The sequence below is a fragment of the Tursiops truncatus genome, chromosome 2 (assembly GCF_011762595.2).
Source record: "Tursiops truncatus isolate mTurTru1 chromosome 2, mTurTru1.mat.Y, whole genome shotgun sequence".
NCBI classification, from domain to species: domain Eukaryota; kingdom Metazoa; phylum Chordata; class Mammalia; order Artiodactyla; family Delphinidae; genus Tursiops; species Tursiops truncatus.
The window spans coordinates 67,135,407-67,157,460 of NC_047035.1; the positions used below are offsets into that span (position 1 = coordinate 67,135,407).

A 22,054-nucleotide genomic window follows, 5' to 3' on the forward strand; every position below is an offset into this window, starting at 1 on the left:
AGGCGGACTCTCAACCACTGCGCCACCAGGGAAGCCCGTCATTAGATCTTTTAATGCCTCAGAGCCCAGCACTGTTATTCTCATCTTTGTATCCTACCCCCAACACTTAGCACAGTGCTTGGCACCAAAAGGCATTCAGTAAGGGACTTCCCTGGCGGTCCAGTAGTTAAGACTCCACGCTTCCACTGCAGGGGACACGGTAGGTTCGATCCCTGGTTGGAGAACTAAGATCCCACATGCCGCAGAGTGTGGCCAAAAAAACCCAAAAACAAACAAAACAAAAGGCATTCAATAAATATTTGTTGAACGAATTGTCAGTTTTGTGTGTGTATTTTAATTGGAGAAAAACAAGTCTACATATTGGAATTTGACTTACTCCTTTTTCTTTGAGAGGGAAGGCTGTAATTTTTAACTGTATGCCAAGAGTTATTGTAAGTTAAGCAATACAGAGTCAAGGCTGGGGGCAGGGGCAAGAATGGAATAAAAGATAAAATGGATCAAAAGATGTTATTTATTATCTTCAAGAAACAAAATTTATTAATTTTTTACAGTTAAAATTTTTAGTGTTTTTTTTTTTTTTTAGTAAATGAAGTGCTCAATTTAGGGACTATATTCAGTAAAATATCGCCACGATAGATAACTTCCTTTATCTAAAAAAAGTTAAATTTCTTTATATTGTAAATCTTCTGAAATCTTGGTCCAAGTCATATAGTCTGGAAAAAGCATATGGTAGTAATAGTATAGAAAGGATTACAGTTCCTAAGAGAAATTCTTTCTCTTTGTAACCTCATGAAACTTTTTTTGCACTTGTTTTAAGTTACTTATCTCTGTTTCCATTAGGGAAAGATTCTTTCATCATTGCAGGTAGCATTTTGGAAACTATTGCTTAAATTGGATTCATCTGAACATTCTACTAAATCTCATTTGTGTGGTTGACTGATCTGACCGTAGTTCTGTAGAGATTGAGTGATCTTAAAGTTTCCTAATTAGGACACCTTTGGGTCTATAAATTGGTATTATAGTATAGTACTGGGTTTAATATGTAAAAATAATTTCTACCTATGATGTAAGAGGTAAATATTTAGCAAGTTTAAAAGTTTTATTAATCCTTTAATTGTGATGCATCTATTTGTGCCATAGATTTGTTCTTTTAGCACTATTCAGGGAGGACTGTGATTATTATATGTATGCTATTTAATTTTGTCTTAAATTTAAATTACATATGGATTTTGGCAGACGGATACAGTTGTGTAACTACCGCCACAACTAAAATTCAGAACAGTTCCATCATTCCCCAAAATTCTCTAGAGTTCTCCCTTTGAAGTTAAACCCTCCCCCAACCCCAGTGCCTGGCAACCAGTGGTCTTTTCTCTGTTGCTATAGTTTTGACTTTTCCAGAATGTCATATAAATGGAATGATATATACAGTGTGTAGCCTTTTGAGTTTTCTTGTAGTATATTACATTTGAGAGTCATCTATATGTGTATAACAGTAATAGCTAAATAGTATTTCATTTTATGGATGTACCGCAGATGGTTTATCCATTCACCTCTTGAAAGACATTTGGGTTTTTCTAGTTTTGGTGGTTATAACCAAAGTTGCTATAAACATTAGCATACAGATTTCTGTGTAAATTTGAGTTTTTATTTCTTCTGAATTTCTTACAGATAAATGTGACAAGATGTAGAAACTGATGAACTGATTGCAAAATTCATTTGAAAATGCAAAGGACCTAGCTAGCCAAAACATGAAGTATAAGGTTGGAGGACTAATACTACTGTATTTCAGTTCTTATTATTGCAGCTGCAGTAGTCAAAACAGTGTAGTATTGGTATAAAGGTAAATGGATCAATGATATAGAATAGAGAGTTCAGAAATAGACTCATACCTAGACAACTTATTTCAACAAAGGTGCAATGACAGTTAAGTGGAAAAAGGATATTTTTTTATGCTGCTGGAACAACTTGGTATCTATATGCAAAAAAGAAAAAAATTAACCTTTACCTATACCCCACACCATATACAAAAATAAGTTCAAAAGGGATCATAGACCTAAACATAAAACCTAAAACTATAAAACCTCTAGAAGAAAACATAAGAGAAATCCTTTGTGACCCCAGGTTAAGCAGATATTCTTAAATAAACACCAAAAGCACAATCCATAAGAGAATAAATTGATGTGTTTGAGGGGATTTTTTAAAATTAATTAATTAATTTATTTAAAAAATTTATTTTTGGCTGCATTGGGTCTTCATTGCCACGTGTGGGCTTTCTCTAGTTGCAGCGAGTGGGAGCCACTGTTCGTGGCGGTACACGGGCTTCTCGTTGCGGTGGCTTCTCCTGTTGCAGAGCATGGGCTCTGGCGCATGGGCTTCAGTAGTTGTGCCATGCAGGCTCAGTAGTTGTGGCTCACAGGCTCTAGAGCGCAGGCTCAGTAGTTGTGGCACATGGGCTTAGTTGCTCCGCAGCATGTGGGATCTTCCAGGACGAGGGATCGAACCTGTGTCCCCTGCATTGGCAGGTGGATTCTTAACCACTGTGCTACCAGGGAAGTCTGTGTTTGAAGGTTTTTACTAAATTCAATTTCTGTAATAGAGGACTGCTCAAGTTACTTAATTTTTCTTGAGTGAATTGTAGCATGTCTTTCAAGGAATTGGTCTATTTAATATAAATTAAAATTTATGGGCATAATGTTGTTTGTAGTATGCTTTTTTATCCTTTGAATGTTTATATGGTCTGCAGTGATAATTCTCTTTTTTTTTCACACACACACACACACACACACACACACACACACACACTGTATTTTATCTTTACAAGAGATAAATAAACTGGCAACAAGCATTGTAAATGGATGACCACAACAAAAGCAACAGTGATTGCAATTACCAAACACGAAACACACTCATACTATGTCATAATATTGACATTCAGTCCAGTAATCCTCCACTGTAACAACTCCTTTACTTTGCAGTGAAAATTGATTTGTATATTTTTTGCCTCTGAATCCTTGTGGGTTTTTTTTTTCTTTTATTCAAACAGAAAGCCACAAAAATTATAATCATCCTCATCAGTTCACTCAGTCCCATGTAATTAATTTTTTTTCATCTTGATCTTTTGTTAGCACTTTTATGAATTCATCAGTTTTCCATTAGAGTTCTGAAAATGCTTATTCATTCAGTTCAGCAGTATAGTCAGTTACCAGAAACCTGTACTTGTCAGAGTCTTTTCCATGAATTCCTTGAAGATGAAACGCTTTTATAGGAACATTTTTGCAAAAGCATCAGAGTACACCCAGAACTGTCTGTAAATGATAATTATCTTTTTCATCCTGATATTGGTAATTTTTATATTTTGGTCAATCTGGCTAGAGATTTATCAATTTTATTAATTTTTTCAAAGAATCGGCTTTTAGTTTCATTCCTTTTTTCTATTTTTCTGTTTTAAGTTTCATTGATTTCTGCTCTTTATTATTCCCTTCTGGGTTGATTTGGGGTTTAATTTGCTCTTTTTTTCTAGTTTCTTAGGTAGAAGCTGAGATTTGAGACCCTTTCTAATATAAATTTAATACTATAAGTTTTTCTTTTATGTTTTCATTGATGTTCTATATTCATTTTCACTTGGTTCAGAATATTTTAAAATTTTCATTGAAACTTTCTTTTTTACCCTTGGGTTATATAGCAGTATGTTGCTTAATTTTCAGATATTTGGGGATTTCCCAGATATTTTTGTGTTATTATTGTGGTCAGAGGACACACTTAATATTATTTCAGTTATTTTAGATTTATTAAGGTTTTTTTATGGCCCACAGTATGGTCTATTTTTGGTAAATGGACCATATGCACTTGAGAAGAATATATATTCTTCTGTTGTTGGGTAGAATGTTCTACAAGTGTCAAATTAGGTCAAGTTGATTGACAGTGTTGTTCAGTCTATATCCTTGTTGATTTTCCGTCTGTTTTATAGGTTACTGAGAGAGGCGTGTTGAAGTCTCCAAGTATAGTTATTGATTTATCTATTTAGCTTCATTTCTCTCCATTTTTGCTTCATGTATTTTGAAGCCCTGTTAGATGTCTTAAGATTGTTAAGTTTTCTTGTTAAAGCGACCCTTCTATCGTTATGTAATGTCCCAATTTCTCTCTGATAATTTTCCTTGTTCTGAAGTGTACTTTGACATAAATATAGCTACCCCAGCTTTTCTTTTTTCTTTTTTTTTTTTTGCGGTATGCGGGCCTCTCACTGTTGTGGCCTCTCCTGTTGCGGAGCACAGGTTCCAGACACGCAGGCTCGGCGGCCATGGCTCACGGGCCTAGCTGCTCCGCGGCATGCGGGATCTTCCCAGACCGGGGCACGAACCCGTGTCCCCTGCATCGGCAGGTGGACTCTCAACCACTGCGCCACCAGGGAAGCCCCCAGCTTTTCTTTTGATAGTGTTTGTTTGCTATATCTTTTTCCACTTTTTTGTTTTAACCTGTCTGTAGCGTGAGTTTCTTGTGGACAGTATGCAGTTAGCTTGTGTTTTTTAATCCAGCCTGACAATCTTTGTTTCTAATTGGTGAGTTTAGACCACTTACATTTAATGTTGTTTTTGGTATGTTTACATATGTGTCTAACATTTTATTTGGCTTTTTTGTTGTTCTGTTTCTTTTTTTGTGTCTTTGTTTTTTCTTTCCTGCCTTTTGAATTACTTGAATATTTTTGTAGCATTCTATTTTAATTTACCTATAGTTTTTTTTGACTCTGTCTCTTTGTATTTTTTAGTGGTTGCTTTAGGGATTGCAGTTAACTCAGAGTTAACGTTTAACCATTTAAAGTGAAATGATGAAGGCTTACAACTATGTAGATTCCTTTATCCCTGTGTTACAGTTGTCATATGTATTGTCTACATATGTTGAAAACCTCAAGAGACAATGTTGTAATTTTTGCTTTCAGCAGTTTAATAGGGGGAAAATAATCTATTATATTTACCCAGATACTTATCATTTCTGTTCTTCCTTCATTCCTGAAGTTCCATGTATCTCTCTGGTGTCATTTCCTTTCATCTTGAAGAACTTTCTGTAGCATTTCTTTTAGGAGAAGTCTTTCGGTGGTGAGTTCTCTTAGTTTTCCTTCATCTGAGAATGTCTTTATTTTACTTTCATGCTGTGAAGATATTTTTGCTGGATATAGAATTGTGTAGTGCCAGTTCTTTTCAGCATTTTAAAGATGTTGTTCCACTATCTTCTGGCTTTTATGGTTTCTGATGAGAAATCTGCATTCATTCTAATCTTTGTTTCTTTGTGTTGTTTTTCTTCTTTCTGCTTTCAAGATCTTTTTTTCTCTACCTTTGATTTTTTGCAGTTTGATTATGATTTGTCTGTACATGGTTGTCTTTGAATTTGTCTTATTTCAGGTTTAATGAGCTTCTTAAATCTGTATGTCTTTCACCAAATACAGAAAGTTCCTTCAAATCTGTATTCTGTACCAATTTTTTTCTCATTCTGGGACTCCAGTGGCACAAATGTTACTTTTTGGTATGCTCCCTCAGATCCCTAAGAATCTGTTCCCCTTTTTCCCCCCAGTATTTTTCCCTGTGTTCTTCAGACTGGATAATTTTTGTCGATCTGTTTTCAGATTCACAGATTCTTTATCTGTCATCTTCATTCTGCTCTTGAGCCCATCCAGTGAAGTATTCTTTTCCCCACAAACTGTTTTTTCATTTCTAAAATTTTCATTTGATTCCTTTCATACTTTGTATTTTTCTGTTGAAGACTTCTGTTTCCAATCATTTCAAGAATGTTCACATTCAGGAATGTTCATGGAGTATAGTTATAATAGCTGATTTAGAGTCCTCTCTGATAATTTTAACAGCTAGGTTGTCTCAGGCTTATATGTGTTGACTGTCTTCTTTCTTGAATTGGATAGATCATATTGTATTGATTTTTTGTGTGTTTCAGGTTGTTTTGGATTTTATCCAAGACATTTGGAATATTATATTGTGAGACTCTGGGTTTTATAAAAACCCTCTGGAGAATGTTGATTTTGTTGTTCTCTTTTGCATGCAGTCAACCTGGTTAAATTTAGACTGCAAGCTCTGTCTTGCTCTCTGTGGGTGGTGGTTCCAATGTCAGTGGTTTCAAAGCCTTTGTTATGGTGTTTGGGTCTACTTTGTGCATGTGTCACTCAGAGTTTAGTCTGGGACTTGGGTGGTGGATTATGTCATAGTGCAGTTGTCAAAGTGTTTGCTATTGTTTTTTATCTTTGTCTGCCATATATTCAGAGGTGGGCTCAGAACTTGTGTCAGGGATCATTTTTCTAGCTCCTTTTTCTCTGAGATTTCCCCCACATCTTTCAGCTACCAGGAACCCTTTTTACTAGTGTTCTAGCTAGAAAACTGGGGATCTCTTGAAGTTTTAACCACATTTCCCCCACTCCCCACCCATTCTTCAACCCCCTTGTGCTGTCATATACTTTCTGGGACTGGGACTGCCCTCAGTGTGAAAGTAGTAAGAGAAAAGACAGAAAAAAAAATAGCGTGATTCCTTTCATGCTCTTTGGCTATAGGGGCTCCTTTTCTTAGTTCCCAGTTCTCCCAGGGACTTAGATGCTTGTGCCACTGTGCATGTATCACGCAGAGTTTTGTTTGGGGCTTTCACCTGGGTCTGGCCTTGAGGCCAGACTGGGAGGAAGTTACCCCAGGAATTTCTCTTCATACCCTCTGGCTCACAGAGGCCCCTTTTCTTGGTCCTCTCAGAGTTCTTTTGTACCCCCCTGCTACGTGGTTTCGGGAGTTGGCCTGTCCAGGGATCAAAGCTGGAAAAGAAAGGAAAGGAAAAAAGCCCTTGAAACTCACTTCCAACGTGGGTCATTATGTTTTGACTTCCTTCCCCAATCCATCTGCTGTTGTCTAGCTTACTTTGGTTAACAGATTTTAAGTTTATTTTGGGGAGTTATGAAATAGGTTTGTTTCAGAAATTTAGAAAAGTCAGAAATCTAGAGAATGAAAATTATAATTGCACCATCTAGAAATAAGCCATTTTAACTTTTTGCTCTAGTTTCTTTGCATATTTTTATGTGATAAACACCAAAATGGATATATTTTTCCCTTTTTCTTTCTTTAATTTCTTTCTTTATTTTCGGCTGTGTTGGGTCTTCATTGCTGTGTGTGGGCTTTCTCTAGTTGTGGCAAGCGGGACTACTCTTTGCTGTGGTGCACGGGCTTCTCATTGCAGTGGCTTCTCTTGTTGCAGAGCACGGGCTCTAGGCGTGTCGGCTTCAGTAGTTGTGTCACATGGGCTTAGTAGCTCCACGGCATGTGGAATCTTCCCGGACCAGGGCTCAAACCTGTGTCCCCAGCATTGGCAGGTGATTCTTAACTACTGCACCACCAGGGAAGTCCCCCTTTTCTTTATGTATTTGTATCATTAGTCTTAGTAAACAGCTTTAAAAAACCTGCATAATCTGCCATACGGATGTGTCATATGCTTAATTATACCCTTGTTATTAGATATATAGGTTATGCAACAATGAGCATCTTGGTACATGCATTTTTGCTTGATGGTATGATTTTTTGAACTGCTGACTTCAAAATTACATGTAAGAGGAAACGAAAGTTTGCTTATCTGTTTGGATTAATAATATTTAATTGTTTTTAGAAGTCTGACAAAATATGTTCATATATAATTACCTTCTCATGAGTAATTTCAAAGTGGAACTGCTATTGGTAGCAGACCTTGTGGTTTTTGATTGTTTTGAACTTTACAGTTGATTGCAGGAGAATCTAACTGAAGATAATGGTACAAGTTTTTATTCCCTGGAGGAATGAATGAGTAGGTTAGTGAATTTTTTTTAATAAATTTATTTATGTATGTATTTATTTATTTTTGGCTGCACGTGGGCATTCTTTAGTTGCGTTGAGCGGGGGCTGCTCTTTGTTTTGGTGTGCAGGCTTCTCATGGTGGTGGCTTCTCGTTGCGGAGCACGGGCTCTAGGTGCGTGGGCTTCAGTGGTTGTGGCTCATTGGCTCTAGAACGCAGGCTCAGTAGTTGTGGCGCACGGGCTTAGTTGCTCCGCGGCATGTGGGATCTTCCCGGACCAGGGCTCCAACCCATGTCCCCTGCATTGGCAGGCAGGTTCTTAACCACTGCACCACCAGGGAAGCCCCTGAAATTTTATCTTTTAAGAGAAATCGGAATGGAAATTTTATAAGTTTATTTATTTTATTTATTTTTGGCTGCGTTGGGTCTTTGTTGCTGCGCATGGGCTTTCTCTAGTTGCAGTGAGTGGGGGCTACTCTTCATTGCAGTGCACGGGCTTCTCATTGCAGTGGCTTCTCTTGTTGTGGAGCATGGGCTCTAGGCACGCGGGCTTCAGTAGTTGTGGCTCGCGGGCTCTGAGTGCAGGCTCAGTAGTTGTGGTACACGGGCTTATCTGCTCCGCAGAGAGTGGGATCTTCCTGGACCAGGGCTCAAACCCGTGTCCTCTGCATTGGCAGGCAGACTCTCAACCACTGTTCCAGCAGGGAAGTCCCCCAGAATGGAAATTTTAAAATAATGTTAATATATTCCCAGTTTGGTAGTGTAATTAATTAATTAATTTTGTATCTGCCTTAAGTACATGTTCATACAGAAATAAAGTCTGTATTGGAAATACAGAAATAAAATGTGAGTGTTGAATTTGGGGGGGAGTTATTTATGACTTTTGCTGTTCTAATCAGAGATTTTGTGTATCCTGAAGTATTGGTCTATATATATGTATATGTATACATCTTTAGATTATTTTTGTTTTCTTGGTGGAGGTTTGAATATTCTGTGTTTCATTTTTAAAGTTTATTAAATTCTCTCACAGCCAGCCAAATTTTATGAAATAAAGTTTTTAAAAAATATTTATCAATTTAGCACAAATGTAAAGGTAATATCATTTTTAGTGGCCTAGGAGTGGGGTAATAGGTACTCTAAAATGCTTCTGATGGGAGTATACAGTGGTATAGCCTCTTTAGAAGTCAGTTCTATAATATCTGTCAAACCAAAAAATGTACTCACAGAAATACTTCTGAAGGGACTTCCCTGGTGGTGCAGTGGTTAAGGATCTGCCTGCCAATGCAGGGGACATGGGTTCAAGCCCTGCTCCGGGAAGATCCCACATGCTGCAGAGCAACTAAGCCTGTGCGCCACAACTACTGAGCTTGTGCTCTAGAGCCCGCGAGTCACAACTATTGAGCCCGTGTGCCACACTACTGAAGCCCGCGCGCCTAGAGCCCCTGCTCCGCAACAAAGAGAAGCCACCAAAATGAGAAACCCGCGCACCGCAACTAGAGAAAGCCCACACACAGCAGTGAAGACCCAATGCAGCCAAATAAATTAAATTTAAAGAAAGAAAGAAAGAAAGAAAAGAAATACTCAAAATCTTTCCTTCATAAATACTGGTACAGATGTGCAAAGATATACTCCCAATATTGTTCACTGCAGGACTGCTTCAAGTAGTAAAAAAACTGGAAACCATCTAAATGGTTAACAGTGTATGGCTATTCATTATATTGGCTATTATGTAGACATTAGAAAGATTGAACTAGACCTATTCATATTAATGTGGGAAGGTGGTCACAACATATTGATTAAAGAAACGAGCAAGTTATAGGATGGTATTTGTAGTGTGATCCTACTGTAAATAACAAAAGCTTGATGACCAGGCACTGGAATCATCTGATGACTTGTTCTCTCACATGCACTTGAATACTGGCTTTTAGTTGCATTTGTTAGAACATCTGCTGGCCTTGCCATGTGGCTAATTGAGCTTCCTTACAGCATGGTGGTTGTGTTCTAAGAGCAAGAGTCCTAAGAGAATCCAGTAGAATTGAGTTAATGTTAGAAGTCACAAAGTGATAACTTTCACTGTAATCATAAACCTGCCTGGAAACATAAACCCTCTCAGTAGAAAGAATATCAAAGTCACCTTGTAAAAAAGAATTTATGGATATGTGGGATGGGAAATAATGTGGATATCATTGGAAAATACAATCTGCCACACTATATAATTCTTCAAGCCTCCATCCTTTGCATATACTCTTCTCCTTACTTAGAAGACAGGAGCTTGTCTGCTTGGCAAACTTCTACCCTATGGTTTATGGAGCATCTTTTATGTGCTAAACACTATATTTTATATACTTTATCCCAAGTTCTTGCAATAACTCTTCAAGGCAGAGAATACCTTGATTTAACTCAAACTTCTTCCTTTTTTTGTGAGGTCTTCCTTTCCCCAAATCCCCTGAGCTGAGCTTTCCATCTCACACCTTTTTTTTTTAATTGAAGTATAGTTGATGTGCAATATTACATAATTTGTAAGTGTACAACATAAGTATTCACAATTTTAAAGGTTACACTCAATTTATAGTTACTATAAAATATTGGCTATATTCCCTGTGCTGTACAATATAGCCCTGTAGCTTATTTATGTTACACATCATAGTTTGTACCTCTTAATCCCCTATCCCTATCTTGCCCCTTCCCCCTTCCTTCTCCCAACTGGTAACTACTAATTTGTTCTCTATATCTGTGAGTCTCTTTCTTTTTTGTTAGATTTACTAGTTTGTTTTATTTTTTAGATTCCACGTATAAGTGGTATAATACAGTATTTGTGTTTCTCTGACTTATTTCACTTAGCATAATACCCTGCAAGTCCATCCATGTTATTACAAATGGCAAAATTTCATTCTTTTCTTATGGTGAGTAGTATTCCATTGTGTGCGTGTGTGTGTGTGTGTGTATTACATGTTCTTTATCCTTTCTTCTCTTGATGGACACTTCAGTTGCTTCTGTATCTTGGCAGTTGTAAATAATGCTGCTGTGAACATTGGGCCACATGTATCTTTTCAAATTACTTTTTTTGTTTTTGTTTTGCATATATACCCAGGTGTGGAAATTGCTGGGTTACATGGTAGTTCTATTTTTAGATTTTTGAGAAACCTTTATACTGTTTTCCACAGTGACTGCACCAATTTACATTCCTACCAACAATGTTCAAGGGTCCTTTTTTCTCCACATCCTTACCAACATTTGTTATTTGTGTTCTTTTTGATGATAGGCATTCTGACAGGTGTGAGGTGGTATCTTATTGTGGTTGACTAGCATTTCTCTGATGATTAATGATGTTGAGCGTCTTGTCATGTGCCTGTTGACCATCTACATGTCCTCTTTGGAAAAATGTCTATTCAGGTCTTCTGCCCATATTTTTAATCAGGTTGGAGTTTTTTTTTTTTTTTTTTTTTTTTTTTTAATTATTTTTGGCTGTGTTGTGTCTGCATTGCTGCCCATGGGCTTTCTCTAATTGCAGTGAGCAGGGACTTCTCTTGCTGTGGAGCACGTGCTCTAGGCGTGCAGTCTTCAGTAGTTGCAGCATGCAGGCTTCATTAGTTGTGGCTTTCTGGCTCTAAAGCACAGGCTCAGTAGTTGTGGCACTCGGGCTTAGTTGCTCCGAGGCATGTGGGATCTTCCCCAATCAGGGTCGAATCCCTGTCCCCTGCATTAGCAGGCAGATTCTTAACCACTGTGCCACCAGGGAAGTCCCAGTCAGGTTGGTTTTTATTTGGATGTTGAGTTGTATGAGCTGTTTATATATTTTGGATATTAAACTCCCCCCCAAAAAATTTTAATGAAACTCCTTCTTTCAGGTTTTTATTACAGCACTTACTATATTTATTTTTACTTACTTAAATTATATTTCTCTCTATTAAACTGAATTTTTTGAAACTGGGATTATTTTCATGTATTCATTTATCAAATATTTGAGTGTGCACTAGACAACAAGTACTGGACTTGGTTGTCGGAGAACAGAGATAGATAAGGTACAGACCTTGCTATCAAGTAGCTCATGTTTTCATGGATGAGACAGATAAATGGGAAAATATAGTTTGACAGATGCTTCTGATAGATGGGTTTCACTGAATGTTCTGAAACCACCCAAGAGGAACATAACTGAGAATGCGTGGTGAGGTTTGTCTAAGGCAGGCTTCCAAGAGGAGGTACTCTCTGACCTGAGTGTTCCTAACATATTTTACATTTAATTTTAAAAGTTTCCTTGAAAAAGGAATACAAGTGAAAAAGAGGAGAAGGGGCTAAATGTTTCTTGCAGAGGGGACCTGTTCAAGGCCACGAGGATCTGGAAAGTCTAGTGAGAGATTCTAGTTGGAATTTAATTAAGATATTAAACAGACTTAGGAGGTAGAACCATCAAGATTAGGTATTGATTTTTGTATTTTAGAAACAGGAGTTTGGAAGAATTTTATGATTTTTACTTGAGTGGTTGGATGGCAGGTTAGAGAATAAATAGTATGGTTTTTGGTAGGGAAACTTTGTTTGGTTTTGGCAGGTTGTGTTTGATGGTTCCTGAAACATCTCTAGGTATGACAGATGAGTAAAGGAGGCAGTTGGGTCTGTAATTCTGTACTTCAAGAGAGCAGTTTAGACTAGAGTCTAGATTTGGTGTTTTGCTTTCTATGGGAAATGAGAGATAAAAGTGGATTCACTTTTTTGTGTTGTGGGAAGGTGTGGGGCAGGGGAAGGAGACCTAATGGGGGTTGATCTAGGACGAAGGCATGTGTGTGGAGGGGTGGAGACATATTAGTGAGGGGTTGGGCATGGGGGTGGAGAGGCAGATCAGTAGGGGAGCTGATGGAATTCTTTTTTGTTTGGTTTCTCTTTCCATAAGCAAAAAAGTTCTTACTTTTTCTTGGTATCATTCATTCAACAAATAAAACTTGAGTATCTTCCCATATGCAGAGAACCGTGTTGGGTGCTGTGTGAAATACATCTCTGTTCCTGAGGAGCTTACAGATTTTTAGGAGAGAGTTACAGTGGACAACAAAAAATGAAATATAAATATAAATTGTCAAAGTAAATTAAGACAAAAAACAGGAGTCCTGTTTTGAGTAGTTAGTAAAGGTAAGCCTGAAGCTGAGGAGGTAACATTTAGGCTGACAGAAGGATGACAAAGAACCGGCCATGGGAAGAGTAGGGGGAAAAGCATTTTAGGCAGAGGGATCAGCACACACATTAGCATCTTTATGTATCTTTATCTTTTTATCAGTCTGTTGAAAACCATGAGTTCATACCAGTACCCCCAGTTCCAATCTAACACCACAGGGTTCATTCCAGTTTTTTCTGTGTTTCCAACTCCAGTCCAGTGAGATATCTGGCTCCCATTATCCTCAATATATTTATTAATTTGATCACTTCCCTTGTCTGTGTCAGTTGCCCATTACTGGGGCATTCCCCTGCATAGATGCCCTCTTTATGTTGCTCCTGCTCTTACACCTTATTCCAGACTGATCTTCTCCCTCTAGAAATACTTTCCTCAACACTAGTGCTAAACCTGTCTCTTAATGTGAATGTCTAAGTGGCTATTTCAGTAGTTCAGACAAGAGTTTGAAGTTAGCTTAGATTACGTTTGTAAAAGATGTGGAGAGAAGTGGACAGATTTACGATATATTTTAGAGGGAAAATTGGTGGGATTTAACTAACGGATTGGATGTGTAATGTGAGGAAAATGGGGGGGAAAACTGAGGATGATTCTCAGGTTTCTGGGTTTCTGGATGGTTGTGATATTTACAAAGGCAGTGGTTTGGAGGTGGAGGCACATTTGTTTTGAATATGCTCATTTTACGATGCCCGTGATAATTCTAAATGGAGATAGTGATAGTGATTTAGTTGGTCTGGGGTAGAGATAACATTTTGGGAGTTTTCATGGTATGTGGATGAGATTTATAGCTATGGTGTATGAACAAAGAGAATAGATGAGATGAGCTAGAGAAGAGAAGGGAGTTTAGGACTGAGGCTAGAATGGAAAACTAAGGGAGTCACTAAGCCAAGAGAAAATTGAAGAAAAGGTGTGAGATACTCATTGCAGACACTGGAAGAAATGTAGCAGAATTATTGGGCATTGTGTTTATTTAATATTGGTGATCACAGATTTATAATGAGTTTTCTTGATTATGTAAATTAGTTTTTTAGTTAATCTCTGTTGACATGGATACAGACCTGGGGAAGTTGTGGCTGTGGTTGTAGCCCAGGAGGAAGGGCAAGGAACGCGAGGGTCTTGTTCCTAGAAGATAGGCAAGTGCTTCCTGAATAGCCATGAAGCTCAAGTTGAATTTAAAGGCCCAGTTGAAGTATCTATCAACACAGGGTTTCTTTGAAAATGATTCTAGGAAATTGTTACTAACCAACAAGTGAAAAGACAGTTTTAAGGTCTTATAAATGTTTATATCACAGTGACTGTCTTAAAGCAGGTTATCCAGCAGAGTATGTTAAGCAACAACACTTGTTAGTAATTTGTTTTAGTTGCAATATGAACTTTCAAGTAATATAACTATAGTTCTTTCAATTATTCTGTACTTTTCAGAATTCATTAATTACTATTGATGTGTTTTTCTCTACTTTTTTTGCTCAATTTATAGTTAATTTGTATTGTTGAGATTTTTGTAAATTGCTTTGGTTCTAAATTGAAAAATTAATGAATATGCCTAAAATACCTTCTCATGGTTTTAAAAGTAACTCAAGAGCTAGAAAAACAAAAATTTTTTCCTGTCTAATAGCCAAAAGTTACAACAGATGTTTTGTACCATACCTTTAAAAAGTTCACAAAGCAGGTTTTCATTATACCTGACATAAAATAAGCTCTTTTAAAATATGTATTCAGGATATTTTTATTTTTCTCTTAGAAATAAAATTGATTACAGTTAACAGCTGAGAACCTATGTTTAGAACTTCTTTCTTTGTGGTTTTGTTTTTTTTTTTTCATTGGCCCCTTAGCCATACTTGTTCAGGAGATTCATCACATTTTAGGGAACACAGCAGGGATCATAGTTATTCCCCAAATAAGCAGATACCACATTTCCCCATGAATTATAGATAGTTATACTGAACATTTCTCTTAGATTTTGTGTTTTGATGTCCAGTTTTTGTACTGTATAAGATAGATGGATATTTTCTTATTTTTAATATAAATCATATGGTAGATCCATTCTTGTCATTTGATATGAGGACTGTCAACTTCAAAATTTTGTTCTTTTTTCAAAAGCTACTGTTTTCTAAGGCAAAAAATGTTATTTTTAAGAGTATGTTTTTCCTCAGTAGTATTAACACTTCTACAATCTTATCTCTTTGGTTTACTAACATATTGCCAATGTAGAGAGCAGCAAAAATGCTTTAAGATTCTGATACGCTAGTCAGTCTTCTGATCTTACCTGAGAACTATCAGACTATCTCCATAACCTAATCTTAAAGCATTTCCTCCTCAGAAAATTTATAGTGACTATGTGACCTAGGTTGCCAGTGATGCTGGCTAATAAAAACCACCTGTGTTTAATCAGTGACTGGTCAGTTACTGAATGCAAGAGGTCTTCTAAAATCTTTGATAATATTCCTGCCGCCGGACCCCTTAAGTGAACATCATTCAAGCAGATAATAAAGGTTAGAGTTACTTTGACGTTCATACATTACAGATATTTTTTAAAAGCTACTGAAGATATGTGCACACTAAAAACTGGAGGAAAAGTAATTCCACCGAAACGTTGAGAGTCCAGCAAGCCCTCTGTATCCCTCCACGTATCCTCTGTATCTGTACCATTTAATATAAGGAACTTGAGCATCCACAGATTTTGGTATCCACAGGGGCCCTGAAATCTTTCCTCCTTGAACACCGAGGGATGACTGTAGTGCCTTTTGTGTTATCTGTAGCTCATTTGAGTTTTGGTCTGTGCAGATAAGTTAAAGTGTTTGATGGCATATAACTGAGATCTCTACTAAATTAAATTATGCTCTTTATAATTTAAGTGTTGATAAAATATTGATTAAAAAATGCAAAATGTTCTTTTGATAAAACTGTCATGCAGGTTTATATAGCAGGTATTAGCTATTCATAGGAGGGAAGGGGAGCTAACGTTAATTAGTTTAATATGGTGCCAAGGTACTGAGCTAAGTGTTTAATGTATATAATTTCGTTTAATCTTCATAACATCCATATAAAGTAGATATTGTTTAGATACTATCTTTACTTTACAAGTCAGGACCAGAAATGCTACATAGCTGTTGTTCTATGTATTACTCTGGTCTGTTAAACCCCAAATCAGCATTTGTTCCCATACAACATGAATTGAACAATGTCCCTGGCATTCAGGAACTCTTAATGTAAATAAGGAAATAAAATGATACATTAAACAATGTGGGAACTGTTTTTATGAGGCTTTAGGAACATGTGAAAATACCACCTGACTATTTGGGGAGGTTAGGGAAGGTTTTACAGAGTTGATGTTTGAGCTTAGTATTGAATAGCAATTTTTTTTGAACATGGTTTCATGTTAATTCTGCTACTTTAAACTGTTTACAACTTTATATTCTCAGCAATGATGAAATTAGCCTGTGATTATTATTATGGAAGCAAAAGCAATATGAGAAATATTACCTAATATATATGCAGAAGCAGTATCGAGCATGATGTATCATGATATAGTTTTTATTATCTGTTACTTTGGTGACTTTTTGATGTTAAGAATTTAGTAATCCTAGGTGAAATATGATTTCTTTCACTACAGATGTCCTCCTCGCACTTTCTTACCAGCCCTCTGCAAAATTTTTCTTGACGAAAGTGCTCCAGACAATGTGCTAGAGGTGACAGCCCGTGCCATAACATACTACCTGGACGTATCTGCAGAATGCACCCGAAGGATTGTTGGGGTAGATGGAGCTATAAAAGCACTTTGCAATCGTTTGGTTGTAGTCGAACTTAACAACAGGACAAGCAGAGACTTAGCTGAACAATGTGTAAAGGTAAGTCTTAGTTATTTATTGGACCATTTGAAGATCACTTAGAGAGTAAAAAATATATTTTGCAAAAAAAAAAAATCTTTCCGTGGTTGAAAACAATGTAAGTCACAGTCCTTATGTACCAAAGGAGATCCCATATGGCTTGGGAAAAGAAATCTTATCTTTGAAGGAAACTTGTAGGTCACTGATAATGCTTTTCTGTGTTGCCTCAGTGCTCTTTGGTTTCTGGTAGCCACTAACACTTTGAGATAGGTTATTTCTGTTCTTATCCAAAATGATTTTGTATGCATGCAGTAACAACAGGAACCATGACAACTAACACTGACCACCAATGCCAGGCATTATTCTAAACACTTTACATGTATTAACTCTCATTTAATCTTCATGGCAACTCTGTATGAGGTAGGTGCCGCTAATATCATCACTTCTGTTTTATAGGTGAAAAAAATTTAAGCATACCAAGATTAAGTAACTTGCTTGGGATGATGCAAGTAGTTAGTGGCAGAGAGCCAAGATTCAAAGATTAGGAATTTGAAGATCAGGAAGTCTGGTTCTAGGGCCCATGAATTTAATTGTTTTTCTATACTCCTGTTAAGAGTTAGCGGTTTTGTTTTATTCCTGATGGGACTAATTATAAACTTTATGTTACTCTAAAAGCATCAGTACTGGTAAGTAGTTTATTGGAAGTACTTGGTGAACACATTTATATTTTATGTGATTCTCTTTTTTTTTTTGGTACGTGGGCCTCTCACTGTTGTGGCCTCTCCCGTTGCGGAGCACAGGCTCCGGACGCACAGGCTCAGCGGCCATGGCTCACGGGCCCAGCCGCTCCGTGGCATGTGGGATCTTCCCGGACCGGGGCACGAACCCGTGTCTCCTGCATCGGCAGGTGGACTCTCAACCACTGCGCCACCAGGGAAGCCCTGATTCTCTTTTTTGATTCCTGTTTCATTCTTTTTATGATTCTTGCTTCTCGAGGTCACCAGTTTTCAAACTTCTTGTCTCAGGATCCCTTTACAAGTCTTAAATTATTGAGGACCTGCAAAGAGCCTTTGTTTATGAAGGTTCTATATATATTTACCATATTAGATATTAAAACTGAGAATTTAGAAGTATTTATTCATTTATCATAAAATAACAAACTCATTATGTGTTAACATACATTACATTTTTAATGAAAATCACTGTGTCCTGAACGAAGAGAAAATTAGTGAGAAGAGTAACATTGTTAAGTCTCATTTGAAATCTGTGGTTTAATAGAAGACAGCTAAATCCTAATATGTGCTCCTGCATTCAGCCTGTTACTATATCACACTTCATATAACTTTTAGAAAGTACTGCCTTACGTTCCTGAGAGAATAGGAAAGAAAAAGACAATTAACTGTTATAGTGTTATTATAAAAAAAGTTATAATTTCAAGGACCCCTGAAAATGTCTTCCCCATGCTTTGAGAGTTGTTTTTGTAGGTGTTAATATCTTGACTTTCTGATTGTGTGTTTATAGATTTATTTCTGTCTATGGCCTCAGAGGAAGAGGTATTTGTTTTTCTGTTCAGAGCTTTCCCCCCTCTTATTCTCTTGATCACATCACATCACTTCATTTTTCTTCCAGGACTGGGGTTTTACTCCATTGCATTTATTCACTGACCTATATTTTCAAACTCTTTCTTGTCTGTTAACACCCTGCTCTCCTTTTCTCTGTTTCCTTTGCAGATTATTCTTATTTAATTCATTCTTCAATGGTAGTATTTCCTAAGGTCCTGTTTTTAGCTTCTTAAATCTGTATAAACTTCGCCTAGACAATCTCATCTGTGAGCATCAATACCATTCATATATAAATATATGCCCTTCATGGGCTTCCCTGGTGGCGCAGTGGTTGAGAGTCCACCTGCCGAGGCAGGGGACACGGGTTCGTGCCCCGGTCTGGGAAGATCCCATGTGCCGCGGAGTGGCTGGGCCCGTGAGCCATGGCCGCTGGGCCTGCGCGTCCAGAGCCTGTGCTCTGCAACGGGAGACGCCACAACAGTGAGAGGCCCACGTACCGCAAAAAAAAAAATATATATATATATATATATATATATATATATATATATATATATATATATATATGCCCTTCACATCTTTATCTCTAGAACTGACCTCTCTCTTGAGTTCTAGACTCCATATTCAAAGGCCTGTTGGATATATTCAACTGGATGTTTGAATTCATTGTCTTTGATTACAGATAAACTCCTCTCTTGATAAGTGACATCAACTTGTAGCCAGTCGCTCAAGACAGAAACCTATGCTTTATCTTTTACTTCCTTTTTTCTACTCCACACGTGTAATTAATGATCAAGTGCTTTTCTGGTTTATTTCCTTCTGTTTGTCCCTGCTGTTATTGCCTTAGTTAAGCCCTCATTCTTTCATGAATATTAATGCTTGAATTTTTGCATTTGCCTCTACACTCTCCCTGTACCCTGCTTCCCACAGATATTAACTGGAAATCTTATCATATTATTTCCCGCTTAAACATTTTTCTTGCTTAAAGAATAAAGTCTAAATTTCTGGTATGCCTGTAAGACCTGTGGACCCTGTTAACTCTTTAGTTCTACCTGAATGCATTAAACATCAACATAATTTAGAAATTAAAAGTGATTTTTAATGTCTTAATATTCATAGAGTAAGTGTGAGGATGATGAATAATGTAATAGCTGGCGTTTATTGAATTTTTTTTTTAATGTCTAGGACCTTTATAAATTTTTGCTAAATTACTTGTAGTTCTCAGCTTGTCATGCAGGTTTCACCGCCTAAACCTATGCTGTCCAATATGGTAGCTATATGTGACTACTGAACACTTCAGATGTGGCTACCCCAAATTAAGGTGTGTTATAAGTATAAAATATACATGGGATTTTGAAGACTTATTACATAAAAATACCAATAATTTTTATATTGATTACATGTTGGAATAATGACACCTTGGATATATTGGGCTAAATAAAATATGTTAAAATAAATTTCTTCTGTTTTGCTTCACTTTTTTTTTTAACAAAAGTTTATTCTTTTCTTGTTTTTTAATATTTATTTATTTATTTTTATTTGATTGCTCCAGGTCTTAGTTTCAGCAGGCGGGCTGCTTAGTTGTGGCTCACTGGCTCCTTAGTTGTGGCATGCGAACTCTTAGTTGCAGTATGCATGTGGGATCTAGTTCCCTGACCAGGGATCGAACCCGGGCCCCCTGCATTGGGAGTGCAGAGTCTTAGCCACCGCGCCACCGGGGAACTCCTGAAAAGTTTATTCTTAAAGGTACAACAGGCTCCAAGTCAACACTTCATTCTAGCTGTAGGTAGCAGCATGTTATGGCAGGGAATCCAGATGGTTAAACGAGAATGGAATTAAGGATCACCATTGCCTCAGGCACAAGGAACAGTTTTTTGCCAGATTTCTTAATTCCACCTGTGGCCAGGGGGCCCTTCCCCATGGCCTTTGCTTTTAGCTCCTTGAGTTTCTTCTGCAGCTCTTTCTGTTTCTGCTTGAATGCCTTATCTTCCTTGGCCACCTTCTTGGGCTGCTTCAGGGACTACTTCTTGCCATCTTCACAGCCAGACACAGCTTCTGCCCCCCCCTTTCTCAGACCCTGCCCTTTTTAAAGTGTGGCTCCTAATCAATTTGGAGGGTGTATTGTGTTTTCTGTCATTCTCGAAAATTAAAATTGGACTTACTGTATTCTTTTGTGAATTTTGTTTTACTGTTGTAGGTGTTAGAACTGATATGCACTCGTGAGTCAGGTGCGGTCTTCGAGGCTGGTGGTTTGAATTGTGTGCTTACCTTCATTCGTGACAGTGGACACCTGGTTCATAAAGATACCTTGCACTCTGCCATGGCTGTGGTATCAAGACTCTGTGGCAAAATGGAACCTCAAGATTCTTCTTTAGAAATTTGTGTAGAATCTCTGTCTAGTTTATTAAAACATGAAGATCATCAGGTAACTACATTGCTCTTGTGTACTTTCTTTTCAAAACGTGATTTTATAGCGTCCACTAGTTATAACCACGATATCCAGTGGACTCTTGAACAGGGTGAGGGTTAGGGGTGCCGACCCTCCGCACGGTTGGAAATCTGCACATAACTTTACAGTCGGCCATCCGTATCTGGGGTTCTGCAGCTGTGGATTCAACCAGCTGTGGATCATGTAGTTCTGTAGTGTGAATTTAGTGGGGAAAAAAATCCACATGTAAGTGGGCCCATGCAGTTCAAACCTGTGTTGTTTAAGGTTCAACCTTAGTGCAATTTGAATTTTTTGCTTGATGAGCTAGAGATAATTTTCATCTTCTCTTTCTTTTATCTTAGATCTCTATGATAATCTCTTTTTGTTTTGGCAGTGATATGTTTTAAATTATAAAATGTTACGTGTTTATTCTTAAAATTTAAACGTTTTAGAAGTATATAATTTTTAAAGCTGCACTTATACCCAGTGTAATTTGTTGGCTCAGCACAATTTTGTTGGCTTAAAAGGGTAGTTTTCATTAAAGTAAAATAACAGTATTTGAAATTTTATATGTGTAAACTTGTTATATTAGCATCTTTAGGAAATAAAACGACTTTTAATGCTTTTTACCATTTAGATGTTAATTATTTTCAGTTGCTGTCCATCGATTATCTTGGCAAAGTTGTACATAATAATAGTAAATATTTGCTGAGCTTTTACTGTTCCTCTAGATTCTTTACATATATCATTTCATTTGAGCTCAGACAATGAATTATAAGTACTGTTACTATTCCCATTTTACGGATAAGGGAACTGACGCCTTGAACAGTTAAGTAACATCTTTAGGTTATACAGTTATCAGAATGTGGAGCCAGTATTCAAACCTAGACAGATTGTATGCTTTGCTACAATTGCCTTTCTTAATAGTCTCAGTATTGAAATAAACAGTACTGGTCCTTTTTAAGTGAATTTTATCCATATGTATATTCTTTACATCATTAGGTTTCAGATGGAGCTCTGCGATGTTTTGCATCACTAGCTGACCGATTTACCCGTCGTGGTGTTGACCCAGCTCCATTAGCCAAGCACGGATTAACTGAGGAGCTATTGTCTAGAATGGCTGCTGCTGGTGGTACTGTATCAGGGCCATCGTCAGCTTGCAAACCAGGTCGCAGCACCACAGGAGCGCCTTCCACAGCTGCAGATTCCAAATTGAGTAACCAGGTGTCTACAATTGTAAGTCTGCTCTCAACACTTTGCAGAGGCTCTCCAGTAGTAACGCACGTAA

The 22,054-nt window shown here is 37.4% G+C and overlaps 1 protein-coding gene and 1 pseudogene across 7 annotated transcripts in view; one reads left to right on the forward strand and one right to left on the reverse strand.

Annotated features, from left to right (window-relative positions):
• Window positions 1-22,054, forward strand: part of HECTD1 (HECT domain E3 ubiquitin protein ligase 1) — an 89,996-nt gene that overhangs the window by 7,003 nt on the left and 60,939 nt on the right. For all 7 annotated transcript variants that reach the window (XM_019924059.3, XM_019924060.3, XM_019924061.3 and 4 more), the window contains exons 3-5: window positions 16,566-16,800; window positions 20,536-20,763; window positions 21,769-22,050. In XM_019924059.3, coding sequence (XP_019779618.1) covers window positions 16,566-16,800; window positions 20,536-20,763; window positions 21,769-22,050 — 745 coding nt within the window. The remainder of the gene's footprint in view (window positions 1-16,565; window positions 16,801-20,535; window positions 20,764-21,768; window positions 22,051-22,054) is intronic.
• Window positions 20,158-20,397, reverse strand: LOC101316025 (translation machinery-associated protein 7-like; annotated as a pseudogene).